This window comes from Denticeps clupeoides, unplaced genomic scaffold (genome assembly GCF_900700375.1).
Source record: "Denticeps clupeoides unplaced genomic scaffold, fDenClu1.1, whole genome shotgun sequence".
Lineage (NCBI taxonomy): Eukaryota > Metazoa > Chordata > Actinopteri > Clupeiformes > Denticipitidae > Denticeps > Denticeps clupeoides.
Window position 1 is genome coordinate 437,686 of NW_021630058.1, and position 23,723 is coordinate 461,408.

General features: G+C 52.9%; 3 protein-coding genes and 1 long non-coding RNA gene across 4 annotated transcripts; 2 read left to right on the plus strand and 2 right to left on the minus strand.

Moving 5' to 3' along the window:
* Nucleotides 1–77: 77 nt before the first annotated feature.
* On the plus strand, nt 78–6,823 carry ext2 (exostosin glycosyltransferase 2). Its single transcript, XM_028968089.1, has 9 exons — nt 78–774; nt 864–957; nt 2,521–2,652; nt 4,857–5,046; nt 5,139–5,305; nt 5,418–5,561; nt 5,661–5,789; nt 5,937–6,019; nt 6,112–6,823. The coding sequence occupies exons 1-9, from the start codon at nt 545–547 to the stop codon at nt 6,248–6,250; spliced, it is 1,308 nt and encodes a 435-aa protein (XP_028823922.1). The 5' UTR covers nt 78–544; the 3' UTR covers nt 6,251–6,823.
* Nucleotides 6,824–7,545: 722 nt separating this feature from the next.
* Nucleotides 7,546–21,654, minus strand: alx4a (ALX homeobox 4a). Its single transcript, XM_028968106.1, has 4 exons — nt 20,958–21,654; nt 11,907–12,211; nt 10,084–10,212; nt 7,546–9,337 (listed from the first exon to the last, which is right to left on the minus strand). The coding sequence occupies exons 1-4, from the start codon at nt 21,196–21,198 to the stop codon at nt 9,017–9,019; spliced, it is 996 nt and encodes a 331-aa protein (XP_028823939.1). The 5' UTR covers nt 21,199–21,654; the 3' UTR covers nt 7,546–9,016.
* Nucleotides 13,342–15,300, minus strand: LOC114781730 (extensin-like). Its single transcript, XM_028968107.1, has 2 exons — nt 15,236–15,300; nt 13,342–14,960 (listed from the first exon to the last, which is right to left on the minus strand). The coding sequence occupies exon 2, from the start codon at nt 14,868–14,870 to the stop codon at nt 14,397–14,399; it is 474 nt and encodes a 157-aa protein (XP_028823940.1). The 5' UTR covers nt 14,871–14,960; nt 15,236–15,300; the 3' UTR covers nt 13,342–14,396.
* LOC114781731 (uncharacterized) lies at nt 19,713–20,857 on the plus strand. The gene is made up of 3 exons (XR_003747706.1): nt 19,713–19,899; nt 19,984–20,109; nt 20,186–20,857. It is a non-coding gene; the product is annotated as an uncharacterized LOC114781731 (long non-coding RNA).
* Nucleotides 21,655–23,723: the final 2,069 nt, after the last annotated feature.

A 23,723-nucleotide genomic window follows, 5' to 3' on the forward strand; every position in this document is an offset into this window, starting at 1 on the left:
ATCAGATGGTTGCCGGTTCGAATCCCGATCCGCCGAGGTGCCACTGAGCGAACTCCCCACACACTGCTCCCCAGCGCCTGTCATGGCTGCCCACTGCTCACTCAGGGTGACGGTTCAATACAGTGGACACATTTCACTGTGTGCACCGTGTGCTGTGCTGCAGTGTCTCACAATGACAACCACTTCACTTTCAGGACGGTCATGTAATTGATTGGTACACGTGGACAGTGGGATAACCGCCCTGGTCCTGCCATCTGTCTGCCGATCATTGATGATTTTCCTATAATTAGTGATTATCACCATGTCACCAGAAATAGGATGAAAACACACACACACACTTTTAAGATGAACGGAGGACTCATTTACTTACAAATACACAAACAATAACAAAGTCTGGGTGTGGGCTCATGCTGATGGATCCTGTCTAGACAGGAAGCCTGCTTATCATCCAGCTGCGCAGACACACACTCGCACATCTGGGCTCCTCGGGCGAGCGTGACTGACGAGTGGGAGGGGCCAAGTGGTGAACGAACGAGAGACGGGGATGAGATCAGAGGAATGGGAAGGAATTCTCCGGGACGTCTTGAGTGTTTCGGTGTGTTGGAAAGTTCACAGACGTTCCCTCTCCACGCAGGATTCTTCGTTCTGCGTGGTTCTGCGCGGGGCTCGGCTGGGCCAGGCAGTTCTCAGTGACGTCCTGCAGGCGGGCTGTGTTCCGGTCATCATGGCCGATTCCTACATACTGCCCTTCTCTGAAGTCCTGGACTGGAAGCGGTAACGTACCGTTTTCGCCTCTGACACCTTCATGTGGGATTGTGCAGGAAACTTGCACTACTGTAAAGTCCCACTGTGTGTGTTTATAGGGCGTCTGTGGTGATCCCAGAGGAGAAGCTGCCTGAGATGTACTCCATTCTGAAGAGCATCCCTCACCGACAGGTGGAGGAGATGCAGAGGCAGGTGAGGTTTACACACACACACACACGCTCCATTAATTACGGGCCCCTGCCTCGCGGGTGTCGTCGCCGTTACGTCGTCGTTCCGGGCCCCTGCCTTGCGGCCGCCGCCGGCGTCGTCGTTAGGCGGCCCCTCCCTCGCCGCCGGCGTCGTCGTTAGGCGGCCCCTCCCTCGCCGCCGGCGTCGTCGTTAGGCGGCCCCTCCCTCGCCGGCGTCGTCGTTAGGCGGCCCCTCCTCGCCGCCGGCGTCGTCGTTAGGCGGCCCCTCCCTCGCCGGCGTCGTCGTTAGGCGGCCCCTCCCTCGCCGGCGTCGTCGTTAGGCGGCCCCTCCCGCGTCGGCGTTAGGCGGCCCCTCCCTCGCCGGCGTCGGCGTTAGGCGGCCCCTCCCTCGCCGGCGTCGTCGTTAGGCGGCCCCTCCCTCGCCGGCGTCGTCGTTAGGCGGCCCCTCCCTCGCCGGCGTCGTCGTTAGGCGGCCCCTCCCTCGCCGTGTAATGCAGCTGCAGTGTATTTGCTGCCCGCTGCTCCCGTGTTTATGGGGTAGGGTGGTAGTGTCCTAGCGGGTAACACACTCGACTATGAACCAGAAGACTCAGGTTCAAACCCCACTTACTACCATCGTGTCCCTGAGCAGGACACTTAACCCTGAGTGTCTCCAGGGGGGGACTGTCCCTGTAACTACTGATTGTAAGTCGCTCTGGATAAGGGCGTCTGGTAATTGCTGTAAATGTAAATGTTTATGGATGAGGGTTAAAGGTTGAGGGGTCGTGACCCCCGAGGCAGTGTATAATGTAGTTGTGGTCACATGGTCTCGGCACTAGTGTGGAATGTGAGGTGTGTGTGTGAGTGTGAAGAGTGTCGGTGGAGGCAGGATTCACACACGGACACTTTGAGATTTATGAGGTGCCGCTTCGCCCGTCACTCTGCACCACCTCACATCTGGACGCCGCCCCACCCTCCCTCGGCACCTCCGCTTTGAACCCGTGTCCCGTCCTGCGCGGTTCATGTCTGAAACCAGCGGGGGGCGCCAGCGTATGGGTGGAGATGATGCGAGCGAGGCCTTTCCTGCAGAGTCAGCGCGGTGCAGCAGCTGGAGCGACTCCACAGCTACGTCAGGACCGGGAGGAGGGCGGAGACGAGAAGGTTCCATCTCCTCTCGCCTCATAAAAATTCTTCCCCGCTCTGGAGGAGGCGGGGGCGTGGCGGGTGTGGTTGTCGGTGGATGGGAATCTTTCATCGGCGTGTGATTTACGAGCCTCCGGTCCCCCTGAGACGTTCCTGGTCTGCCGCGGGAGTGGGGGCGTCCCCCTGTGGACCATGTGAAGCGCGCTCAGCGCCTGTACAGTGGTGGGGCGCTGTGGAAAAGGTGTAAAATGTGGACAGAAGTAAAGTTCAGAGGTCAGACCTGACTTCCTACCGCCCGAGTCTGCAGCAGAATGCTGGGTGGGTGTCGGGGGTTCTGATGGTAGAACCCGGTACCTGATATGTTCTTATAAACATCTCTGAGCCAGAACGCCTCATGTACACACCATGTAAAGTGTGTGTGTGTGTGTGTGTGTGTGTGTTTCAGGCGCGGTGGTTCTGGGAGGCGTACTTCAGCTCCATGAAAGCCATCGGCATGACGACGCTGCAGGTCATCAACGACCGGATCTACCCATACGCTGCACGTACCTACGAGCAGTGGAACAACCCTCCAGCTGTGGTATGGTCACACACACACACACACACACACACGAGAAATATGGAAAAACGAAAGCAAGTTACATTTTGTAACTAAAGCAACACACATGTAGTAAAATGCTCATCTGGTGCTGGTGCATGAGACTGGATGGCTTGATTTAAAAGCTCATGTATACACACACACACACACACACACACACACACACACTGGTGGCAGACATGACACAGTCTTCTCCTGGGCTCCATAAATCTCTTCCAGAAACCGTTCCTCCCTGTCTTTGGCTATGTGTGTGTCCGTCGACTCTTGACAAGTTCCCCGAACCACAGCGCCGCTACGCTGCCCGACGCCGCCCTCCTACTGGCCAGCGCGATGCCCCGCCCCTTCACGTGCGCACGCCGCGGTCAGCTGACCCGAATCCTCCACCCGCCGCCGTCGCGCCTCCGCGCGGCCCTTCTCGCGCTCCCTCGCTCTGACCGGCGCCCGCGAGAGGGTTAATGGTGCTGTGAGTTTGACCTCTGACCCCCGCAGAGGTGAAATCCCACCTCGAACGTGTGCAGCGTGAGCCCCTGGAACAGGACTAAATAAATCAAACGCGCTTCTGTCATCTCCCTCTCACACTTTTCTTTGGGGCGGCGTGTGTGTCGGCAGGACCTAATTGGAAGCAGGTTTGTGGGCGGGGTCTGCCTGAGAAGCTGCTGCTCAGGTACAGAAGACAAATCCCCAGTAAAAGTGGCCCTGAGGAATCATCTTGTCCCATCTTGCAGCGCAGCACGCGGTGTCCTCTGTATTTAACCATCAGTGTATGGGGACGGTACCTTCATCAAGGGGACCTCAGTGGCACCTCGGCGGATCCGATTATGGGTCCCCGCCATCTGTCAGAAGTGGGATTCGAACCCACGCCTCCAGGGGAGACTGCGACCACTCGGCCATCCTGGGTCTGTATGGGAGGAGGTACGGTGCAGGCCGAGCTGCCAAGATGCCACTGAGGTCCCCGTGATCAAGGTCACTTTCACTTTTCATTGTTTTTAGGACTGAAAGCTCTTGTAGACCCCGCGAGACCGGTTCTTCATGGTAGTAGCCTAGTGGGTAACACACTCGACTATGAACCAGAAGACCCAGGTTCAAACCCCACTTACTACCATCGTGTCCCTGAGCAAGACACTTAACCCTGAGTGTCTCCAGGGGGGGACTGTCCCTGTAACTACTGGGTGGTAGTAGTCTAGTGGGTAACACACTCGACTATGAACCAGAAGACCCAGGTTCAAACCCCACTTACTACCATCGTGTCCCTGAGCAAGACACTTAACCCTGAGTGTCTCCAGGGGGGGACTGTCCCTGTAACTACTGGGTGGTAGTAGTCTAGTGGGTAACACACTCGACTATGAACCAGAAGACCCAGGTTCAAACCCCACTTACTACCATCGTGTCCCTGAGCAGGACACTTAACCCTGAGTGTCTCCAGGGGGGGACTGTCCCTGTAACTACTGGGTGGTAGTAGTCTAGTGGGTAACACACTCGACTATGAACCAGAAGACCCAGGTTCAAACCCCACTTACTACCATCGTGTCCCTGAGCAAGACACTTAACCCTGAGTGTCTCCAGGGGGGACTGTCCCTATAACTACTGGATAAGGGGGTCTGGTAAATGCTGTAAATGTAGTAAACGTGTTCGGCATGTTCATGGCGGGCTGGTATGTTCAGGGTCGTACCACGGCTGTTCATGATGACCTTCGTGTTCCTGCTGTGATGTGATCTTGATCTCTAGATCAGGTGGCTGCTCCGTTCCTCACGTTCGCCGGTGCCTGTGCGGTAAAATGGTCGCAGCGTAGGAGAGTGTGTGGTCGGGTTGGGTTTCGCTCCTCTTCCTCTGCCTCGGGGGACGGCCCAGTGTAGAACCCGCGATCGGCCTGATTGTGATGTTTGGTGGATAACAGATGTTGGTGCTCCTCCTCCCCCCGTCCTGAGGAAGGAGGTTCTAATCAACTTCAGATATAAAAGTTAACTGGGAAAAGATGGAATGAAGCTATGAGACGATAAGGAAGCTTTTTATTCAGCCAACGGTTCCACCTCCACCCGCTCAGCAGATGCTGCTGTCCGGCGTCCTTGTTTCCGGTTCCTCTCCTCACCGTGGGAGAAGAGATCCAGGTGGAGCATCTGCATGTGGGTGGAGGTGGAACTAATACTTGCTGGTGTGTGTGTGTGTGTGTTTGTGTGTGTGTCGTGCAGAAGTGGGCGAGTGTGAACAACCCCCTGTTCCTGCCGCTGATCCCTCCACGCTCGCCCGGCTTCACGGCGGTGGTCCTCACCTACGACCGGGTGGAGAGCCTCTTCAGGGTCATCACCGAGATCTCCAAAGTCCCCAGCCTCGCCAAGCTGCTGGTGGTGTGGAACAACCAGAACAAGAGTCCTCCTGAAGGTCAGGGGGGGGGTGTACTGTTCGGGAACATGTTCCCAGTGGGGAACGTGGAGAACGTGGACTAGAAAGATCCCTCTCTTCCTCCTTTTCAGAGTCCCTGTGGCCGAAGGTGGCGGTGCCGCTAAAAGTTGTGAGAACCAAAGAGAACAAACTCAGCAACCGCTTCTTCCCTTTTGACGAGATCGAGACCGAGGCGGTTCTGGCCATCGACGATGACATCATCATGCTGACGTCGGACGAGCTGCAGTTTGGATATGAGGTAACCACGCCCACTTACATCATTTAGCAACGTTGGGCCTCCGGAACGGCGCATGGTTCTCCATAGATGACTGAATGCCCGGTGTGGCCCGGTGTGTTGGTTGTGTGTGTAGGTGTGGCGGGAGTTCCCTGACCGGTTGGTCGGGTATCCTGGCCGGCTGCACCTCTGGGACCATGAAATGGGGAAGTGGAAATATGAGTCTGAATGGACCAACGAGGTGTCCATGGTCCTCACCGGTGCTGCATTCTACCACAAGGTACGAACTCGGTCTAGTGTACCAAGTCTGAGATGAGTCCTGCCAGCTGAGTGTAAAGTCCCCGTCGTTTCCTGGCTCCGTGTCGTCCCTCTGCTGCAGTACTTCAACTACCTGTACACCTACAAGATGCCCGGGGACATCAAGAACTGGGTGGACGCCCACATGAACTGCGAGGACATCGCCATGAACTTTTTGGTGGCCAACATAACAGGCAAAGCCCCTATAAAGGTGCAGTGTTGTTATTCTGCTGTCCTACGTCCAGCGCCTGTCCCCGTGTTGCGTGACGCCAGAGCTGATCTCGCACTGTGTGTGTGTGCTTATGTTTGTATCGCCACTGGTTTGAGTCTAACTTCTCGTTTCCATGGTTACGTCCAGGTGACCCCACGGAAGAAGTTTAAGTGTCCTGAGTGCACTGCCATTGATGGACTGTCCCTGGATCAGACCCATATGGTGGAGAGGTATTCACGCTCTCATTCACAACCTTTGGACAATGTTGGACACTGAGCCGCAGCGTGTCTTTAACAAAGCGTCCCACTTCCGTCCCCTGCAGGTCAGAGTGCATCAATAAATTTGCCACCGTGTTCGGTACCATGCCCCTGAAGGTGGTGGAGCACCGCGCCGACCCGGTCCTGTACAAGGACGACTTCCCGGAGAAGCTGAAGAGCTTCCCCAACATCGGCAGCCTGTGACCGGCGGCGCTCAGCCCCGCCCACCGTGTCCCCGACGCTGGCCGGAGTCTGGAGCTCGGTCCTCTGTGCAGCCGCCACTTCGGCATGAATCGCGAAGTGCCGGTTGCCGATTGAAGCAGGAGTTTTACACACACACACACACACACACACCTGCCTGCGTGCGCGCTGTCCGCTGTAAATAGTGATAAAACTGTAGAACCATATTATATATGTGCGTGTGTGTGTGTGTGTGTGTGTGTGTGTGAGAGATTTAGCGGTGAGATGTTCTGTCTGTAAATGTTCCAAGTCTCACCTGGCATTTCACTACTATTCTATCATGCTGGCTATTTTTATAAACGTATGTGCTCTACACATCTCTCTCTCTCTGTGTGTGTGTGTGTGTGTGTGTGTGTGTGTGTGTGCGCGCGTGTGAGACGAGCTGTTTTTTTTTGTTTTTTTTTTAACAAATGTTTTTTTTAAATCCTGCTGTGGTCTCATTCCATGCAGTGTCGGAGTTACAGGTTTTATTAATCTATTTTATTTTTTATTGTTTCTGTTCAGAACGTGTGTAATAAATTGTGGGTGTAACGTGTCTCTTGTGGGTCTGGGGTTGTGCGTTAACAGCCACTTCATGTCGGGCCTGAGCGAGTCATTTATTATCAGTCTCTCTCTCTCTCTCTCTCACACACACACACACACACACGCAGACCATCTCTAGCCCTCTTAACCCCCCCACACACACTTAACGCTCGTGCTTTTAAAAGCAGCCTTTCGTGTGTGTGTGTGTGTGTGTGTGTTTATATGCTATTGGAGAACATAAGATCTGAAATAAAAAAAAAAAAGTTTACATTTTTACTGCCTGTCGTTGGCGTTGGTTCTGTATTTCCTGAGGTTGGAGGGACTGTGTGTGTGTGTGTGTGTGTGTTCTCTGCCCGTCACCTGTTCCTAAAGCACCCTAATCCTCCCTCTTCAGGGTCAACACTTTAAATCACCCTGCTTAGTATTTTCGTCCATTTCAATTAGTGCAGATTCTCAGTTGCTCCCATTTCACCAGTAAGCTGCCTCCCCCTTTCCAGATGACCATGTGGCCCCGCCCACCAACCAGAAGTCACACGCAACACAGGAACCTGAATTCATTTTATTTTATTACAGAACAAGGAAATAATACCTCACACACACACACACACACACACACAAAGCCTTTGTGATGGTAACTGCAGTGGCGTCCACCTGCACGGGATTCTGGGACAGCTCCTTCAGGAGGTGTGAGGACGTACGTTCAATAACTTACAGCTGAAAGACCAAACCCAACAAACGCAGGAGTAACTTGTTTTAAAAGCGGCGAAAAGGAACGAAATATAAACTTTCGCACAACATCATTTTACATTTCTTACAAAGATGCAATAAAACTTTACAACATATTAGTTATTTTTAGTGTTAAACTCCAGCTGCTTCTGCCCTGTGAACGCTGGGAAAGCAGAACTCAAAATGCACACATGCACACTCGAAAATCAGCACGCTCGGCCTCCGCGGCCTGTGATTGGCCAGCTTCAGTAGTATTCAGGCGTGGGGGGGGGCGCATCCCATCATCCCCTGCGGGTTCGGCCGCCGCCGCCGCCCTGCTCCTCGCCCAGTCCTGCCTTCCCTCGAAAATGCCCACCGTCCTCCTGCTGAAGAGGTGTGGCGTTGCCACGGTTACCACTCTCCATCTTCACCTACCAGTCAGTAGGGTGTGGTGCTGAATTTAGACACCGCACACACACGCGCACACACACACACACACACACACACACTTCTCATCCTCCGGCTGTCGCGCCGTTAATTAAAAAATGCGGCCCCGCCCCGGACCGGGGCCACTGTCGGTGGCAGGAGCCCCGGTGCATCGTGGGACTTTGAAAGAGGAGCTGTGACAGCTGAGGGGAAGCATGTGTGAGGCGTGTTTGTTTTCGCTCGGCACAGCTGCGCGCGCCGTCCTTTCCCGGAACACCGGAACAAGAGGAGCCACGGCGACCTCGGCGCGACCTCCGCCAGGCCCCTCCCACCCCTCACCTTGACGGTGTCCCTCTGCAGAACGAGATTCACCCCCTTTTCCTCCCGGTCCGCGTCTCCACGCCGAGAAATTCGGACTGGCCGCAGATACCGGTGCAGCCGTATCGGGTTCGCCTCTAAATTTAAAACAGCTTTGTCTTCAGCAGGCCTCGGGCGCGGGCCGGATGGTTCCGGAACACGCCTGGTATTTCTGTCACCTTGGCAGGGCGGGGGGGATTTGGGGTTCGTTGTGGGGGTTTGAAGGACGAAGCAGCTGCATTTAGTCCGGTTCGGTACGAGTTCTCTGGATCCAGACCTCGTTTTCAGGTCTCCCGGGTACGTAAATGAACAACGATTCTGATTGGCTGCAGAGGTTCCACACCCCTTCTTATTGGCTAATTTTCAGATGATTGTTCCTTGCTGGCGGTGAAGTGTGTGTGTGTGTGTGTGTGTGTGTGTCTCTGGGCCTGAAAAGGGGGGTGACAGTTTGGGGACTGTCTCAGGTGATGGGTGTGGGGGTTTCAGGAGATGATTCCTGGGTTTTATTAACCCTGTTGACACACACACACACACACACACACACACACACACACACACATTGTGGGAGGTGCCAGGTCGCTACGGCGGTGAAATCTGTCACGGCCACCTGCGGATGTTGAACGCTGGTTTGATTCAGTAGAAATCCTCCTCTCTGATTGGCTGGCTGGGCGATTTAGGGGCGTGGACGGGGAGGGGGCGGAGCGGCTGGCCGCCGGGGCATCATGTTGCCCAGGAGATGGCGGCGCTGTGCTCCTTGGCCTTCATCCGCAGGCTGGCGATGCTGGAACTCTTGCGGTCGGGCTCCATGTTCAGCTCGTACCCGTTGATGCCCGGCGTGCCCATGCCGGGACTCCCGAACAGGCCGCCCATGCCGCCCTGGCCCATGTGGCCGCCGGGGCCGGACACGCCCAGGAAGTCGGAGACGCCGCCGGTGGCGTGGGGGTGCGAGGTCATGCAGGAAGTGACCGTGTCACACGGCACCACGCAGCCGGGGACAGGGGACGCCGCGCTGCTGCCGCTGATCCACGACGGGTTCTGGATCTGAAACACACACACGTCACGTTACACACACATTCAAACATGCCGGTGAGTTCCAGGTACGACGGGGTCGCCGTGTCTCCTAATTCTAGAGGAAATTTGATTGAGTGAAGTGATTGTCACACGTGATACACAGCAGCACAGCACACGGTGCACACAGTGAAATTTGTCCTCTGCATTTAACCATCACCCTGAGTGAGCAGTGGGCACCATGACAGGTGCCCGGGGAGCAGTGTGTGGGGACAGGACCTTCATCAAGGGGACCTCAGTGGCACCACTTCCTTAACCGCTGGGCCCCCACTGGCCCCTTGATAAGACCTTCAAGCTGCATGAAATGGACGACGGCGGTGTGATTCGGTCTAGTCACGTGACCGCCGTCTCCATCTCTATCAGCGAGAGGATGAGTGATGGCTGCTGCTGTCGGGATGGAAGTGTGTGTGTGTGTGTGTGTGTGTGTGTGAAGGAAGATGAAAGCCTCTCTCGGGGTTGGGCCGGGGGGGCGCCCCAGATGTGAGCGCAGCCACATTCCACAGCTGCAGCAACGCTCCCCCCGGAGCCTGGCCGCGACCTCCGACCCCTCCGCAGATTCATAATAAATCCGGGGGATTGGACGGCGTCCCGCGAGGGCGTGGCCCCCTCGCCAACGCCCCCGGCCTGACCCCACCGCGGGGGAGAGGAGGTCTCCCGCGGCCCCAGCGCCTCGCTCCTTATCTCCACATCCAGACGGCGGATTCCCGGGCCCCGCCTACCTGGGCGTAGCTCTCCGGCCGCGTCAGCAGCGGCAGCTCGTACGCGCTGGAGAAGTGCGTCCGCACCTGCTGGATCTGGCCGAAGCGCTCGCGCTTCCTCCACTTCGCCCGCCGGTTCTGGAACCACACCTGAGGCCGAGAGAGAGAGAGAGAGAGAGAGAGAGAGAGAGAGTCACACACATCTTCAGAGTCTCGGCCGCCCGCTGCTCGGGGTCAGGCGTCTGCCGGGACAGGTCGTGCGGCGCGAGCTCGGGGACGGATCGCCTTTCAGGGCTGACGGGCCCTGACAGGCCCTGGCGGCCGCGAGGGCGGAGCCGGGGTGGAGCGGGTGAAACGAGAGAACGGGGACGTCGAGATGGGGCCGCCGCCCGCTCCTAATGCAGACAATGTGGGAAAGAAGGTCCTCGCGGGCGCTTCCCGGCGCGGGACCGGGGCCATTTTCTGGTGACGAAAGAGCGGCGTAATGCCTGCTGACATCTGAGCCCCAAATTGCTGTTTATGAAGCATTATCATGTTTAAAATGCCACCAGAGAGAGTAAATACTGCCAGACACACACACACACACACACACACACACACACGGCCCAGACAGACCAATCAGAAGATCCAGGTCCTTCTCATCGGTTAAAAACCCAACACCAGACCAGAGTCTCCTCGGACCTGGATTACAATGTCGATCGTTTAAACCGGCTGGTTTAGCTGGAACGACCAAGTCACCTAAACCTGGTCAAACGTGCTGCTTTTACACACACACACACACACACACACACACACTCGCGCGGGCCTGAGAGAACCGCTGGTCGCTCGGAGTTGTCCAACATCTGCTTGGCGAGGTAGTAATGGGTAAAGACGCTGACATCTAAAGCGGCTTACGGGCTTATTACGGGACTTTATTTATGTTCAGGGGGACACTGCTGGGGGCTGGACGGGCTTTGAAGTCCCAGCCGGCTTTGAGGGTTGATAATTCGACTCTGCTGTCAATCAAATAAACCTATTTTTGTGGCCGCTTTTTCCTTCGCCCGGCTTTAGACAGGAAAATTGTTTAATTTTAGAAGCAGAACGCGATGGCGTCCTGAGAGCGGCGGGATGGTCCGGCTGCGGCGTGGGGGAGGGACCCAGGTAGACCAGACACCGGCAGGATGTTCCTCCCGCGCTCCCGACCTCTGACCTGTCAGAAGTATCTGCAGAGCGGGCGAGTGGCAGTGAAACCCACTTCCTCCCTTTGAAACGAGTTTTACAAGCGGCTCCTGAGGTCCTGGCGGCCGCCGTCTGGACTTTTTCGGGGTTTCGTGCCTCGTTTTTTCTTTTTTTTTTGCGGTCACGCCGACCCCAGATTCCCGAGTGATAATTTCACAGCGTTCCCAGAAACCAGCGGAATAAAACAGGGGAGGGGAGGGGAGGAACTGTTCCTTGGCGTGTGATGGGAGGGAGGAGCCTGTACGCTTGATTGACAGCCCTCATTCCGGATCATTTAAAGTCCTCCGGTTCGTACACAGTGCGGGAAAATTGGACAGTTACGTCCTGCCAAACGTTCCCAGAATTCCCACCTCATTCCCTGACAGAGATGAGCACTTTGTGACACAATGCTGATGTATTAACAACCAGGAGACGAAGCCTATCTCCTCCTCCTCCTCCCAGCGTCCCCCAGCCTGGGTCCACAGAGACGCTCTTATCAGAGTCTGCTGCTAATGAAAGACAAACAGGACGGATGGCGGGGAAAGTGTGTGTGTGTGTGCGTGTGTGAGGAATGCGCCAGTAGTCATGTGCGGATTAGGGACGAGTCGGTCCGCTCAGGGGGACCAGCTGTCCTCTCGGCACGTTACCTGCACCCGGGCCTCGGTGAGGTCCGTCCGGAGGGCCAGCTGCTCGCGGGCGTACACGTCGGGGTAGTGGGTCTTCTGGAAGACCTTCTCCAGCTCCTCCAGCTGGTAGCTGGTGAAGGTGGTGCGGTTGCGCCGCTTCTTGCCCTTGTTGCTCTCGGCCTCGCCCTTGTCCAGCGGGCTGGACATCTCGCCGCCGGCCCGCTCCTTGGCGCCCGCCTCCTTCACGCTGAGGTAGCTGCCGTCCATGGCCGCCGGGTCCGGGTTCGGGGGGAGGTCCGAGTCCGCCAGGCCCGAGCCGTCTTTACCTGCACACACACCAACGTCGCACCATTTAAACATTCGCTTCTTATTGGCTTTTAGCCGGGAGGCCGAACGAACGTTTAAACGAACGTGGAATCAAGTCCGTCGTGTTTAGATCTGCAGCTCTGTTTCTACTCAAGTTCATGCATTTGGTCTCTCGCTCTGTGGCGGGACAGTGAGGTTCTGCGCTCAGATCTGTTCCTGGTGGAGAAGGTGGAACTGACGGCGAGCAGGATGGCGATGGTGGAGGCGGGGCACTTCACCCGCCGCACGGCGCCGCCCTGCAGGCACGACGGAGCGGCTGCATGGCCGTTTTTATTCCGTCAGGTCACCACCATTCAGGCTCAGTGTTGTGTGTGTGTGTGTGTTTATGTGTGTGTGTGAGTGTGTGTGTGTGTGTGTTTATGTGTGTGTGTGAGTGTGTGTGTGTGTGTATGTTCTGTGTGTGTGTGTGTGTGTTATGTGTGTGTGTGAGTGTGTGTGTGTGTGTGTGTTTCTGTGTGTGTGTGTGTGTGTGTTTCTGTGGGTGTGTATGTGTGTGTGTGTTTATGTGTGTGTAGTGTGTGGTGTGTGGGTGGTGTGTGTGTGTGTGTGTGTTTATGTGTGTGTGTGAGTGTGTGTGTGGTGTGGGGTGTGTGTTTTGGGGGTGGGGTGTGTGGGTGTGGGTGTGTGTTTATGTGTGGGTGTGAGGTGTGAGGTGGTGTTGTGTGTGGTGTGTGAGTGTGTGTGGGTGTGTGTGTGTTTGGTGTGTGGAGTGTGGTGTGTGTGAGTGTGTGGGTTTGATGTGTGTGTGTGTGGTTCTGTGTGTGTGTGAGTGTGTGTGTTGTGTTTAGGTGTGGTGTGAGTGTGTGTGTGTGTGTTTGTGTGTGTGTGTGAGTGTGTGTGTGTGTGTGTGTGTGTGTGTGTGTGTTTTATGTGTGTGTGTGAGTGTGTGTGTGTGTGTTTATGTGTGTGGTGTGTGTGTGTGTTTATGGGTGTGTGTATGTGTGTGTGTGTTTGTGTTGTGTTGTATGTGTGTGTGTGAGTGTTGTGTGTGTTTCTGTGTGTGGTGTGAGTGTGTGTGTGTGTGTTTGTGTGTGTGTGTGTGTGTTTCTGTGTGTGTGTGAGTGGTGTGTGTGTGTTTCTGTGTGTGTGTGTGAGTGTGTGTGTGTGTGTGTGTTTCTGTGTGTGTGTGAGTGTGTGTGTGTGTGTGTGTGTGTGTGTGTGTGTGTTTCTGTGTTTGTTTGGGTTCGGTCCAGCCGGCCAATTTCAAAATCACTGACTCATGAGGAACCGACACCAGATATAATTACAGACTGATCGACAATTACAGGTTCACTTCGCCTGCGTGTGTGTGTTTGTGTGTGTGTTTGTGTGTGTGCGTGTGTGTAAGAGGGTGGGTGCAAAGTGGTAACGAATCCAGACTGACCTGTGACATGAATGTGGGATCATTTTTCTAGAACAAACACACGCACACACTCACACACACATACTCAGTCACACACACACTCACACACATATACATAAACACACACACTGCTGTTTAAAAAAACCTCTGAAAACCTGAACGTCTGATGGGTCGTTTCTAACGGTGTTTAATACAAATGAAGAGATAATTGTAGAGGACCAGGGGAGTTGTGACATTACGCCCGTCTGGATCTTCTGGTGACTCGTGGTCCGTCATCCTGTCCTTCAGGAAGAACTTGTAGAACACCATACGATCGCATCTCTATTTCTGCACTCACTGCAGTTCTGGACTCCTGGTCCCTGGGCCTGGCTGGGTGATGATGTGAGGTCATGATGGAGGTTGGAGAAGGTTCTCATCTCCCTGGGCCTGGCTGGGTGTGAGGTGAGGGTGGAGGTTGGTGCAGGTTCTTGTCTCCCCGGGCCTGGCTGGGTGTGAGGTCATGATGGAGGTTGGTGCAGGTTCTTGTCTCCCTGGGCCTGGCTGGGTGTGAGGTGAGGGTGGAGGTTGGTGCAGGTTCTTGTCTCCCTGGGCCTGGCTGGGTGTGAGGTGAGGGTGGAGGTTGGAGCAGGTTCTTGTCTCCCTGGGCCTGGCTGGGTGTGAGGTGAGGGTGGAGGTTGGTGCAGGTTCTCATCTCCCTGGGCCTGGCTGGGTGTGAGGTGAGGGTGGAGGTTGGTGCAGGTTCTTGTCTCCCTGGGCCTGGCTGGGTGATGATGTGAGGTCATGATGGAGGTTGGAGAAGGTTCTCATCTCCCTGGGCCTGGCTGGGTGTGAGGTGAGGGTGGAGGTTGGTGCAGGTTCTTGTCTCCCTGGGCCTGGCTGGGTGTGAGGTCATGATGGAGGTTGGTGCAGGTTCTTGTCTCCCTGGGCCTGGCTGGGTGTGAGGTGAGGGTGGAGGTTGGTGCAGGTTCTTGTCTTCCTGGGCCTGGCTGGGTGTGAGGTGAGGGTGGAGGTTGGTGCAGGTTCTTGTCTCCCTGGGCCTGGCTGGGTGTGAGGTCCTGATGGAGGTTGGAGAAGGTTCTCATCTCCCTGGGCCTGGCTGGGTGTGAGGTCATGATGGAGGTTGGTGCAGGTTCTTGTCTCCCTGGGCCTGGCTGGGTGTGAGGTGAGGGTGGAGGTTGGAGCAGGATCTTGTGTCCCTGGGCCTGGCTGGGTGTGAGGTGAGGGTGGAGGTTGGTGCAGGTTCTTGTCTCCCTGGGCCTGGCTGGGTGTGAGGTCATGATGGAGGTTGGTGCAGGTTCTTGTCTCCCTGGGCCTGGCTGGGTGTGAGGTGAGGGTGGAGGTTGGAGCAGGATCTTGTCTCCCTGGGCCTGGCTGGGTGTGAGGTCATGATGGAGGTTGGTGCAGGTTCTTGTCTCCCTGGGCCTGGCTGGGTGTGAGGTGAGGGTGGAGGTTGGAGCAGGATCTTGTGTCCCTGGGCCTGGCTGGGTGTGAGGTGAGGGTGGAGGTTGGTGCAGGTTCTTGTCTCCCTGGGCCTGGCTGGGTGTGAGGTCATGATGGAGGTTGGTGCAGGTTCTTGTCTCCCTGGGCCTGGCTGGGTGTGAGGTGAGGGTGGAGGTTGGAGCAGGATCTTGTCTCCCTGGGCCTGGCTGGGTGTGAGGTCATGGTGAAGGCTGGTTCTCGTCTCCCAGGTTCTCGCAGACGGGTCTATTCTGGGGTGTGTGGAGGTCTGATCTTCTCACACTGAATCTTTGCACATTAGAGCTGATCACACGCACTGCCATGTAGGGTAATGTCCTCATAAAGCCCGGCCCGGCAGATTTAGAACAGTGCGAACATGAAGTATTAAGGTATTAATTTCAGCAGCCAATCAGAATCGAGTCCTTTTGTCTGGTCCTTGTTTCCCTGCTTTTCTGTGATGAATTTGATCTGAATGACACTTTTTTGGTACATGACGTATGAAGTTATTGATTGTACTGTGGGTGCTCCCACAGTACGGACTCCGCCCGTTGGCCCAGTGGCACGCTGGTTCCCACGCAGCTTCGGTCCCGACCCGCTGCCACGCTCACTCCAGAGTCAATATTTTGTGGCTGGTGGGGGGTCACCTGATGCCACCGGGGGGCTGTCAGGCGGTTGGACGTCAGCAGCGACAGAAATCAGTCGGGGCTTCTCAACGCTGGGTGCTGTGACAGGCCCCGCCCACCCCCCGGCTTGGCGCAGGCTTTGATTGGAGGACTCCGACCGTGCAGCACCACGCTGGCCATGATGGACGAGCGTGACGACCCCCGCCGACTCGAACACATGGACCTGAAACCGGACCTGCTCACACATCGCGGCTAATGGGGTCTGTCAGGACCGGACTTTCTGTGCGTGTGAGACTCTTCATCTGTGTTGATGATGCTGGGAGGTTTCATCTCCACATTCTTCACACCCTCCATATTATTATTACTGTCGTGGCGTTTCTGCTTTCGGTGTTTCGTGGCTTTGCTGTGACGTTTTGAGATGTTGGGACATTTCTGTGTCATGATTTTCCTCCGAGAATCAGCGATTGATCTGGTCTGATTTGCAGGAATTCTGCGTCGTTTTAATCCACCATGATGCCTGGTGAGGGATCTCAAAGGAACAGATGTTCTTCCAGAACCTTCTCCGCCTCAGATCTCGGCTCCTGGAGGGGGGGACCTCCGTCCCTCGGCCCGTTCTGCCGCCATCTCACGCCACGCGCATGTTTCTCATTTAACCAGACGTAGAACGTTCCTTCTCTTCTGCGCCCGCCGGAGCCGCCTGGAGTCGGGGGCCCGACGGCGGTGGACTGGGTGACCAGCCTGGCGGGGTCGTCACTGGGTGAAGACGGGGACTAATTGACTATTGAACCTGGATGGATTGACACCTGCCTGGAGAGACGAGGGGGGCTCGTAAAACCAGTTTTTTACAGGAGCCACGCCCGCGCCGGGGTCCCTGCTCCACCCGCCTTATTGGTGTAGCCATGACGAGTTAGTGGGGTCAAGCCTTTACAGCAGTGGGGGGCTCGCAGGTCCTCGTTAAAAACGGGGGGAAACACATGAAAGTGCAGCCTGAGTGGCGGTGGGGCCGGCGGGCGGGCGGGGCGGGGCGGGCGGGGCGGGGCGATGTGTGGCCGTATTAAAGAAAGGCGGTAAATTAGGGCCCACGGGGTTAATGGGAGAAATATTCCAGTGGAGGGTGGTAGTAGCCTAGCGTGTAACACACTCGCCTATGAACCAGAAGACCCAGGTTCAAACCCCACTTACTACCATCGTGTCCCTGAGCAAGACACTTAACCCTGAGTGTCTCCAGGGGGGACTGTCCCTGTAACCACTGACTGTAACCCCGAGTGTCTCCAGGGGGGGACTGTCCCTGTAAATACTGACTAACCCTGAGTGTCTCCAGGGGGGGACTGTCCCTGTAACTACTGACTGTAACCCTGAGTGTCTCCAGGGGGGGACTGTCCCTGTAACTACTGACTGTAAGTTTGGGTGGTAATAGCCTAGCGGGTAACACACTCGCCTACGTACCAGAAGACCCAGGTTCAAACCCCACTTACTACCATCGTGTCCCTGAGCAGGACACTTAACCCTGAGTGTCTCCAGGGGGGGACTGTCCCTGTAACTACTGATTGTAAGTCGCTCTGGATAAGGGCGTCTGGTAAATACTGTAAATGTAAATGTAAATGCAGGACGACTGGAGGGACGGATGTGGAGATGTGGGGATGTTCGGAGGGACGCGGTGACATGTAGCTGAAAGCGGGCGGAGCCGTAATGACGCGGGGTTTGTTCCCTCGGCCCCAGCCAGACGGAGGGCTTCGCCTTCAAAGGAGTCGAAGTTGCAGGCAGACGAGTGGAAACGGGCTTGGACCGGGCGGGGCTCCAGCGTGGGAGAAAGCTGAGAAGATCTGATTCCAGGGCGCTGTGAAGAAACCCAGCTGAGAAGAAAAAAGCTCTTTTCTCCAGAGCGCCGGCGCGTCGTAAATCACAACTCGTCTCCTGCAGAAAGTGACCGGTGGGCGGGGTCGTCTCTCCGCACGCAGCAGGAAGACGCGTCTCGTATCAGGTGGGCCGGGATACTCGGGCAACATCATCTTCCAGGGCCGGGCGGGGCAGGGCGGGGCGGGGCGTCTCCCGGGTGGCGTTTAGGACCCGAGATGAGGAGCTGTGGAACGTCAGGATGAAAGGCCGAGAAAACAAGCAGACGGCAGGCAGCTCCGCTTTTTAACTCCTTCTTCATACGGAGACCTTCACGGTGAACAGGTCAATCTGATCATCTCACAACCGTGGTCTACAGACCAGCCATGAATATGAAGAAGAAGCAATGCGCACAAAACCCAAGTGAAGGAAAACCAGCCCATGGAACAGCAACGAAGAAGAAGTATTCATGCTGCCGGGCCACGTTCTGTTCACACACGCTGGTGGCATCTACAATAGCTTACACCATAGCTTACAACTCCACTCCACATACCTTCATACCTCAGTTTATTAGATCCTCAGGTCCAGGTGAAGAGTACCAGCGGCTCGGTGGCTGCTTGAAGCTTCAGAGAATTGAATCACAAGAGTTCAGGCTCTTTGCTGGGTTCCTCGCTGGGTTCCTCGCTCTGCTCCTCCTTCTCCAGTATTGATCCGAGTGGAACCTCATCTGGAGACTGATGTAAATCCCAGAGCTTCCTGGGAAAGACGATCCCACGTCCCTGTCACCTCTGCCCACGTCAGGAACCTGTCCAGATACAGGCCAGTCTCAGGCCCTCAGGGGCCCGCCCAGTCTGACTTCCATTATCGCTGTCCGGCTTAATCATGCTCTGAGATGGGCAGAATGTTTATGAGGTGTGTGTGGTGTGTGTGTGTGTGTGTGTGTGTGTGTGGTGTGTGTGTGTGTGAGACCCATGACGTTTCTGTGGGATGAAATGTTTGACAGAATTGAAGACTTTTGGTTTTTAGTTTCTTTCATGCTGGGCGTAGGGGTGGAGCATAAGCTTTCAACCTTTAACCCTGTTACACCACACACACACACACACACACACACACACACACGGCCTGAAGTACAGCAGGAGAAAAGCCGCAAGTCCTTGTTTGAGGAAAACACATGCATGTTGACGTAAGAACTTCAGAGATCTTCTACCGCGGCGCTGGACTCTCAGCACGAGCTGCGTTACCAGGCAACCACAACACGAACACACACATACGCACACACACACTACATATGTAACAAACTAACCACCAGCGCACAGTACTACACAAGCTTCACATGGCCTGCAGCCCCGCCCACACCATTCATTACCACTAACGAGGTCGTCAGGACGCGGCCTTAATTACACTGTCAATCAAGACACGGACGAGCAGAACCGCCTCACACACACACACACTAATATACACACACACATACATACACACACACACACACACACAAATACACACATACATACACACACACACACACACAAATACACACCCACACACACACAAACACACACACACACACTAATACATACACACAGACACACACACTAATACATACACACACACACTAATACACACACACACAAATACACACATACATACACACACACACACACACACACACACACACACAAATACACACATACATACATACACACACATACACAAACACACCCACACACACTAATACATACACACACAAATACACACATACATACATACACACACAAACACACACCCACACACACTCAAATACACACACACACTAATACATACACACAGACACACACACTAATACATACACACTTACACACACACACTAATACACACATACATACACACACACACACACACACACAAATACACACATACATACATACACACACAAACACACACCCACACACACTAATACACACACACTAATACATACACACATACACTAATACACACGTACACACATAAACACACACCCACACACACTAATACATACACACACGCACTCAAATACACACACACTCTAATACATACACACACACACACATACATGCATACCCGCATACCCACACACATACATACAAACACATGCACACACAAATACCCACACATAAATAGACTTACACACACACACACACACACACATACGCCCCGCCAGCGCTCCACACTGAACACAGCAGGAGTGTCAGGAATTTGCTCGTATTTGTTTCATGGATTTTTACAACTAATAAAACGGTCGTGTTTTTTCTTTGATTTATTAGTAATTTTTCCAGAATGTAGATTTTGTCCGACTGCTGGGGGATTTCTGGCTGAAGTGAAAGTTTGGTTTTGGGAACATCTGTACAGCAGACTGGTATTAAATTTCCCCTTAAATACAGTTATTACCCTTCTTCCAATATTACAATTATAATCATAATTTTTATCTCAATATATCCAGCAGAAGAAAAAGAAGAAGATGAAGAAGAAGAAGAAGAAGAAGAAGAAGAAGAGGGCCCGTTCCTGAAGTGAACATGTGACACACAGACAGCTCAGTGTCAGACTGACACAAACGAAACCACCGAAGGTCAGTGTCATCACCGCTGGCCACAGGTGACGAGGGTGACGTCACTTCCTCACAACTTGACCCTGTTCCATCGCAGGACAACAGGGGACACCAGCTCGTCCCTGACCGGCTCAGTCACGATGAACATGTCCAGCCTGAAGTCAGGAGAGGAGCTTCATCTTGCAGAAAACTTCTACCTCATTCTCCCCAGATTTTTAAATGGCCGTGACCCCTGACCTCCAGCGCGCGCAAAACGCGGCAAATCAAGCAAATAATTATAATCAACATCATGGTCACATTTCACATAAACACATGTTTAATATGCCACTTTTATTAAATATGATCGGGGCGAAGGACGACATTTCGTTACAATTCGTTTTTATGAAAATCATTTTAAATAAAAAGTAAAAACTAGAACCTACCGTGAATTATTCAAAGCGGCTGAATGATCTGTTCATAATTTGTTTCGTGGATCTTTCCAAAAGGCTCAATAATTAAACGATTCTTTAGTAAAAAAATTTTTTTTCCAGAATTTAGATTTTGCCGCCTGAAAGTACAGCAGACTGGTATTCAATTTCCCCTTAAATACAGTTATTACCCTTCTTCCAATTTTACAATCATGATCATCATTTATTCAGCTCCTATTAACAGAAAGCGCGAAATTGTCCAGACGCACCGAAAATCCCCCCTTCCTGTCTTCTACCCCCATCTTTATTCTGCTTTTATCTGCAGATTAAACGCAGTTTTCTGTGATTTGAAATGAAGCATAAAACCCTTTTTTTTTTAGAATCGGCAGCGCGCGACGTAATTGACTTCTTAATTTCGGTGCGATAGAACGTTTAATTGAAGGACGGTAGAAGTAAACTCACCGTAACAGGGTCCGAGCGCGCCGCCGCCGCCGCCGCCGCCGTCCGCGTGCACTTTGCTCTCGAGCGCCGGGCTCGTGCACGCGCCCCGCTGCAGGAAGAGCGCGTGGCAGTCTGTCGGGAACGCGCCGCGCGGCTTGTCGCCGTAACCGTGACCTTTGGCGCCGAGGAAGTGCTGGTCGGGGCCGTAAAACGGCTCCATGGCCGCCATGTCGCAGTATGACACGCACGTCTCGGCGTTCATCCCTAAAACCGCGCCGCGGAGGCTCGGTGGAGAGGAGAGGGACCGAGGGGTCCGTACACACTCACACTCGCACACACACTCACACACACTCTCACACACACACACACACACACACACACCGCCGAGCAGCTGCGTTTGGTTAGAAAACGTTTCAGATGTTTTCCAGAAAGCCTTTAAAACGATGGTGAGGAGGTGCAGCGCAGAACTCTCCTCCTTCTCTTCTCCTCCTTCTCTCCTTCTCTTCTCCTCCTTCTATTCTTCTCCTCCTTCACCTTCTTTCCTTCTCTTCTTTTACTCTCTCCTTCTCATTCTCCTTCTTTTCTTCTCTCCTTCTTCTTCTCCTTCTTTTATTCTCTCGTTCTTCTCGTTCTCCTTCTCTCCTTCTTCTCTCCTTCTCTCCTTCTTCTCTCCTTCTCTCCTTCTTCTCTCCTGTCCGGACTGAAGGGGTGGAGGTCCGAGCCGCGCGCTGTGTAAAATTGGCGGGGATTTAACTCATGACATTAATGTGATTAGAGGAGTGACGCGCGTCACCTGATCTTTACTAATAATCACACTTTTTAATATTCATACCGGAACACAATTTCATTCAACTTTAAACCACCCAGGCAGCATCATTATTATTTATTACTGTTCATTATTTTTTTTTTTTTGTTGAAATGAATTTACTTTTTTTCCCCTCGAAAATCTGATAAAAGCGCGCTGACCATAAATTTACATTTCAAAATGATTTTTAATTTCTCTGCTTGAATTTTATATTTTAAATATTCACATATAAATGGACTGTTTTCTTTGTGAAATATGCAGTTGATTGTAAATCATTATAATTCTAATGAGTGTGTCGTTATTAAAGGAAACGGGGAGAATTCACGCAGAGCCTTTCATTTCATGCCAGATAATACCAGTATAATAATAATAATACAATAATAATGTATAATGACTAGTAATTATTATCCATTAATATCTTAAATTCACGTGTAATTATAATCCGTTTATTTGTTTATTATTAAATTGGTTTTGTTGCACGAACAAATAAATAATAAATAATTATAATAATTTTCATTATGATCGGATTGCGACATGAACGGTCTTAATTCGATCGAAATCCGTCTAATTTTTAATAAACGGCACGTTTCATGGGAGTTAAATTCCGAATCTGCACGACGTTCTTGCCTCCAGATCCAGGATTCTCGCGGAGATTTTACTCCCATGTGACAATAAAATAAAAATCACCGTAATTCTACAACAAAACTAACGAATTTATTATAGATATTTATCATTAAATATTATAAAACGTGAATTGAGCAAATGTAATAATTATTTATGTATCTTTTGTAGTTGGTTGATTGCAGTTCTAGCGTGTTTCTAGCGTGTACTGTGTGTGTGTGAGTGTACTGTAGGATTGTGTTGTACTGTGTGTGTGTGTGTACTGTAGGATTGTGTTGTACTGTGTGTGTGTGTGTACTGTAGGATTGTGTTGTACTGTGTGTGTGTGTGTACTGTAGGATTGTGTTGTACTGTGTGTGTGTGTGTGTGTACTGTAGGATTTTGTTGTACTGTGTGTGTGTGTACTGTAGGATTGTGTTGTGCTGTGTGTGTGTGTGTGTGTACTGTAGGATTGTGTTGTACTGTGTGTATGTGTGTGTGTGTGTGTGTGTACTGTAGGATTGTTTTGTACTGTGTGTGTGTGTGTACTGTAGGATTGTGTTGTACTGTGTGTGTGTACTGTAGGATTGTGTTGTACTATGTGTGTGTGTACTGTAGGATTGTGTTGTACTGTCTGTGTGTGTACTGTAGGATTGTGTTGTACTGTGTGTGTGTGTGTGTACTGTAGGATTGTGTTGTACTGTGTGTGTGTGTACTGTAGGATTGTGTTGTACTGTGTGTGTGTGTACTGTAGGAATGTGTTGTACGGTCTTTGTGTGTGTCCTGTAGGATTGTGTTGTACTGTGTGTGTAGGTGTGTGTGTGTACTGTAGGATTGTGTTGTACTGTGTGTGTGTGTACTGTAGGACTGTGTTGTACTGTGTGTGTGTGTGTGTGTGTGTGTACTGTAGGATTGTGTTGTACTGTGTGTGTGTGTACTGTAGGATTGTGTTGTACTGTGTGTGTAGGTGTGTGTGTGTACTGTAGGATTGTGTTGTACTGTGTGTGTGTGTGTGTGTACTGTAGGATTGAGTTGTACTGTGTGTGTGTGTGTACTGTAGGATTGTGTGTGTACTGTGTGTGTGTGTGTGTGTGTGTACTGTAGGATTGTGTTGTACTGTGTGTGTTTGTGTGTGTACTGTAGGATTGTGTTGTACTGTGTGTGTGTGTGTACTGTAGGATTGTGTTGTACTGTGTGTGTGTGTGTACTGTAGGATTGTGTTGTACTGTGTGTGTGTGCACTGTAGGATTGTGTTGTACTGTGTGTGTAGGTGTGTGTGTGTACTGTAGGATTGTGTTGTACTGTGTGTGTGTGTGTACTGTAGGATTGTGTTGTACTGTGTGTGTGTGTGTGTGTACTGTAGGATTGTGTTGTACTGTGTG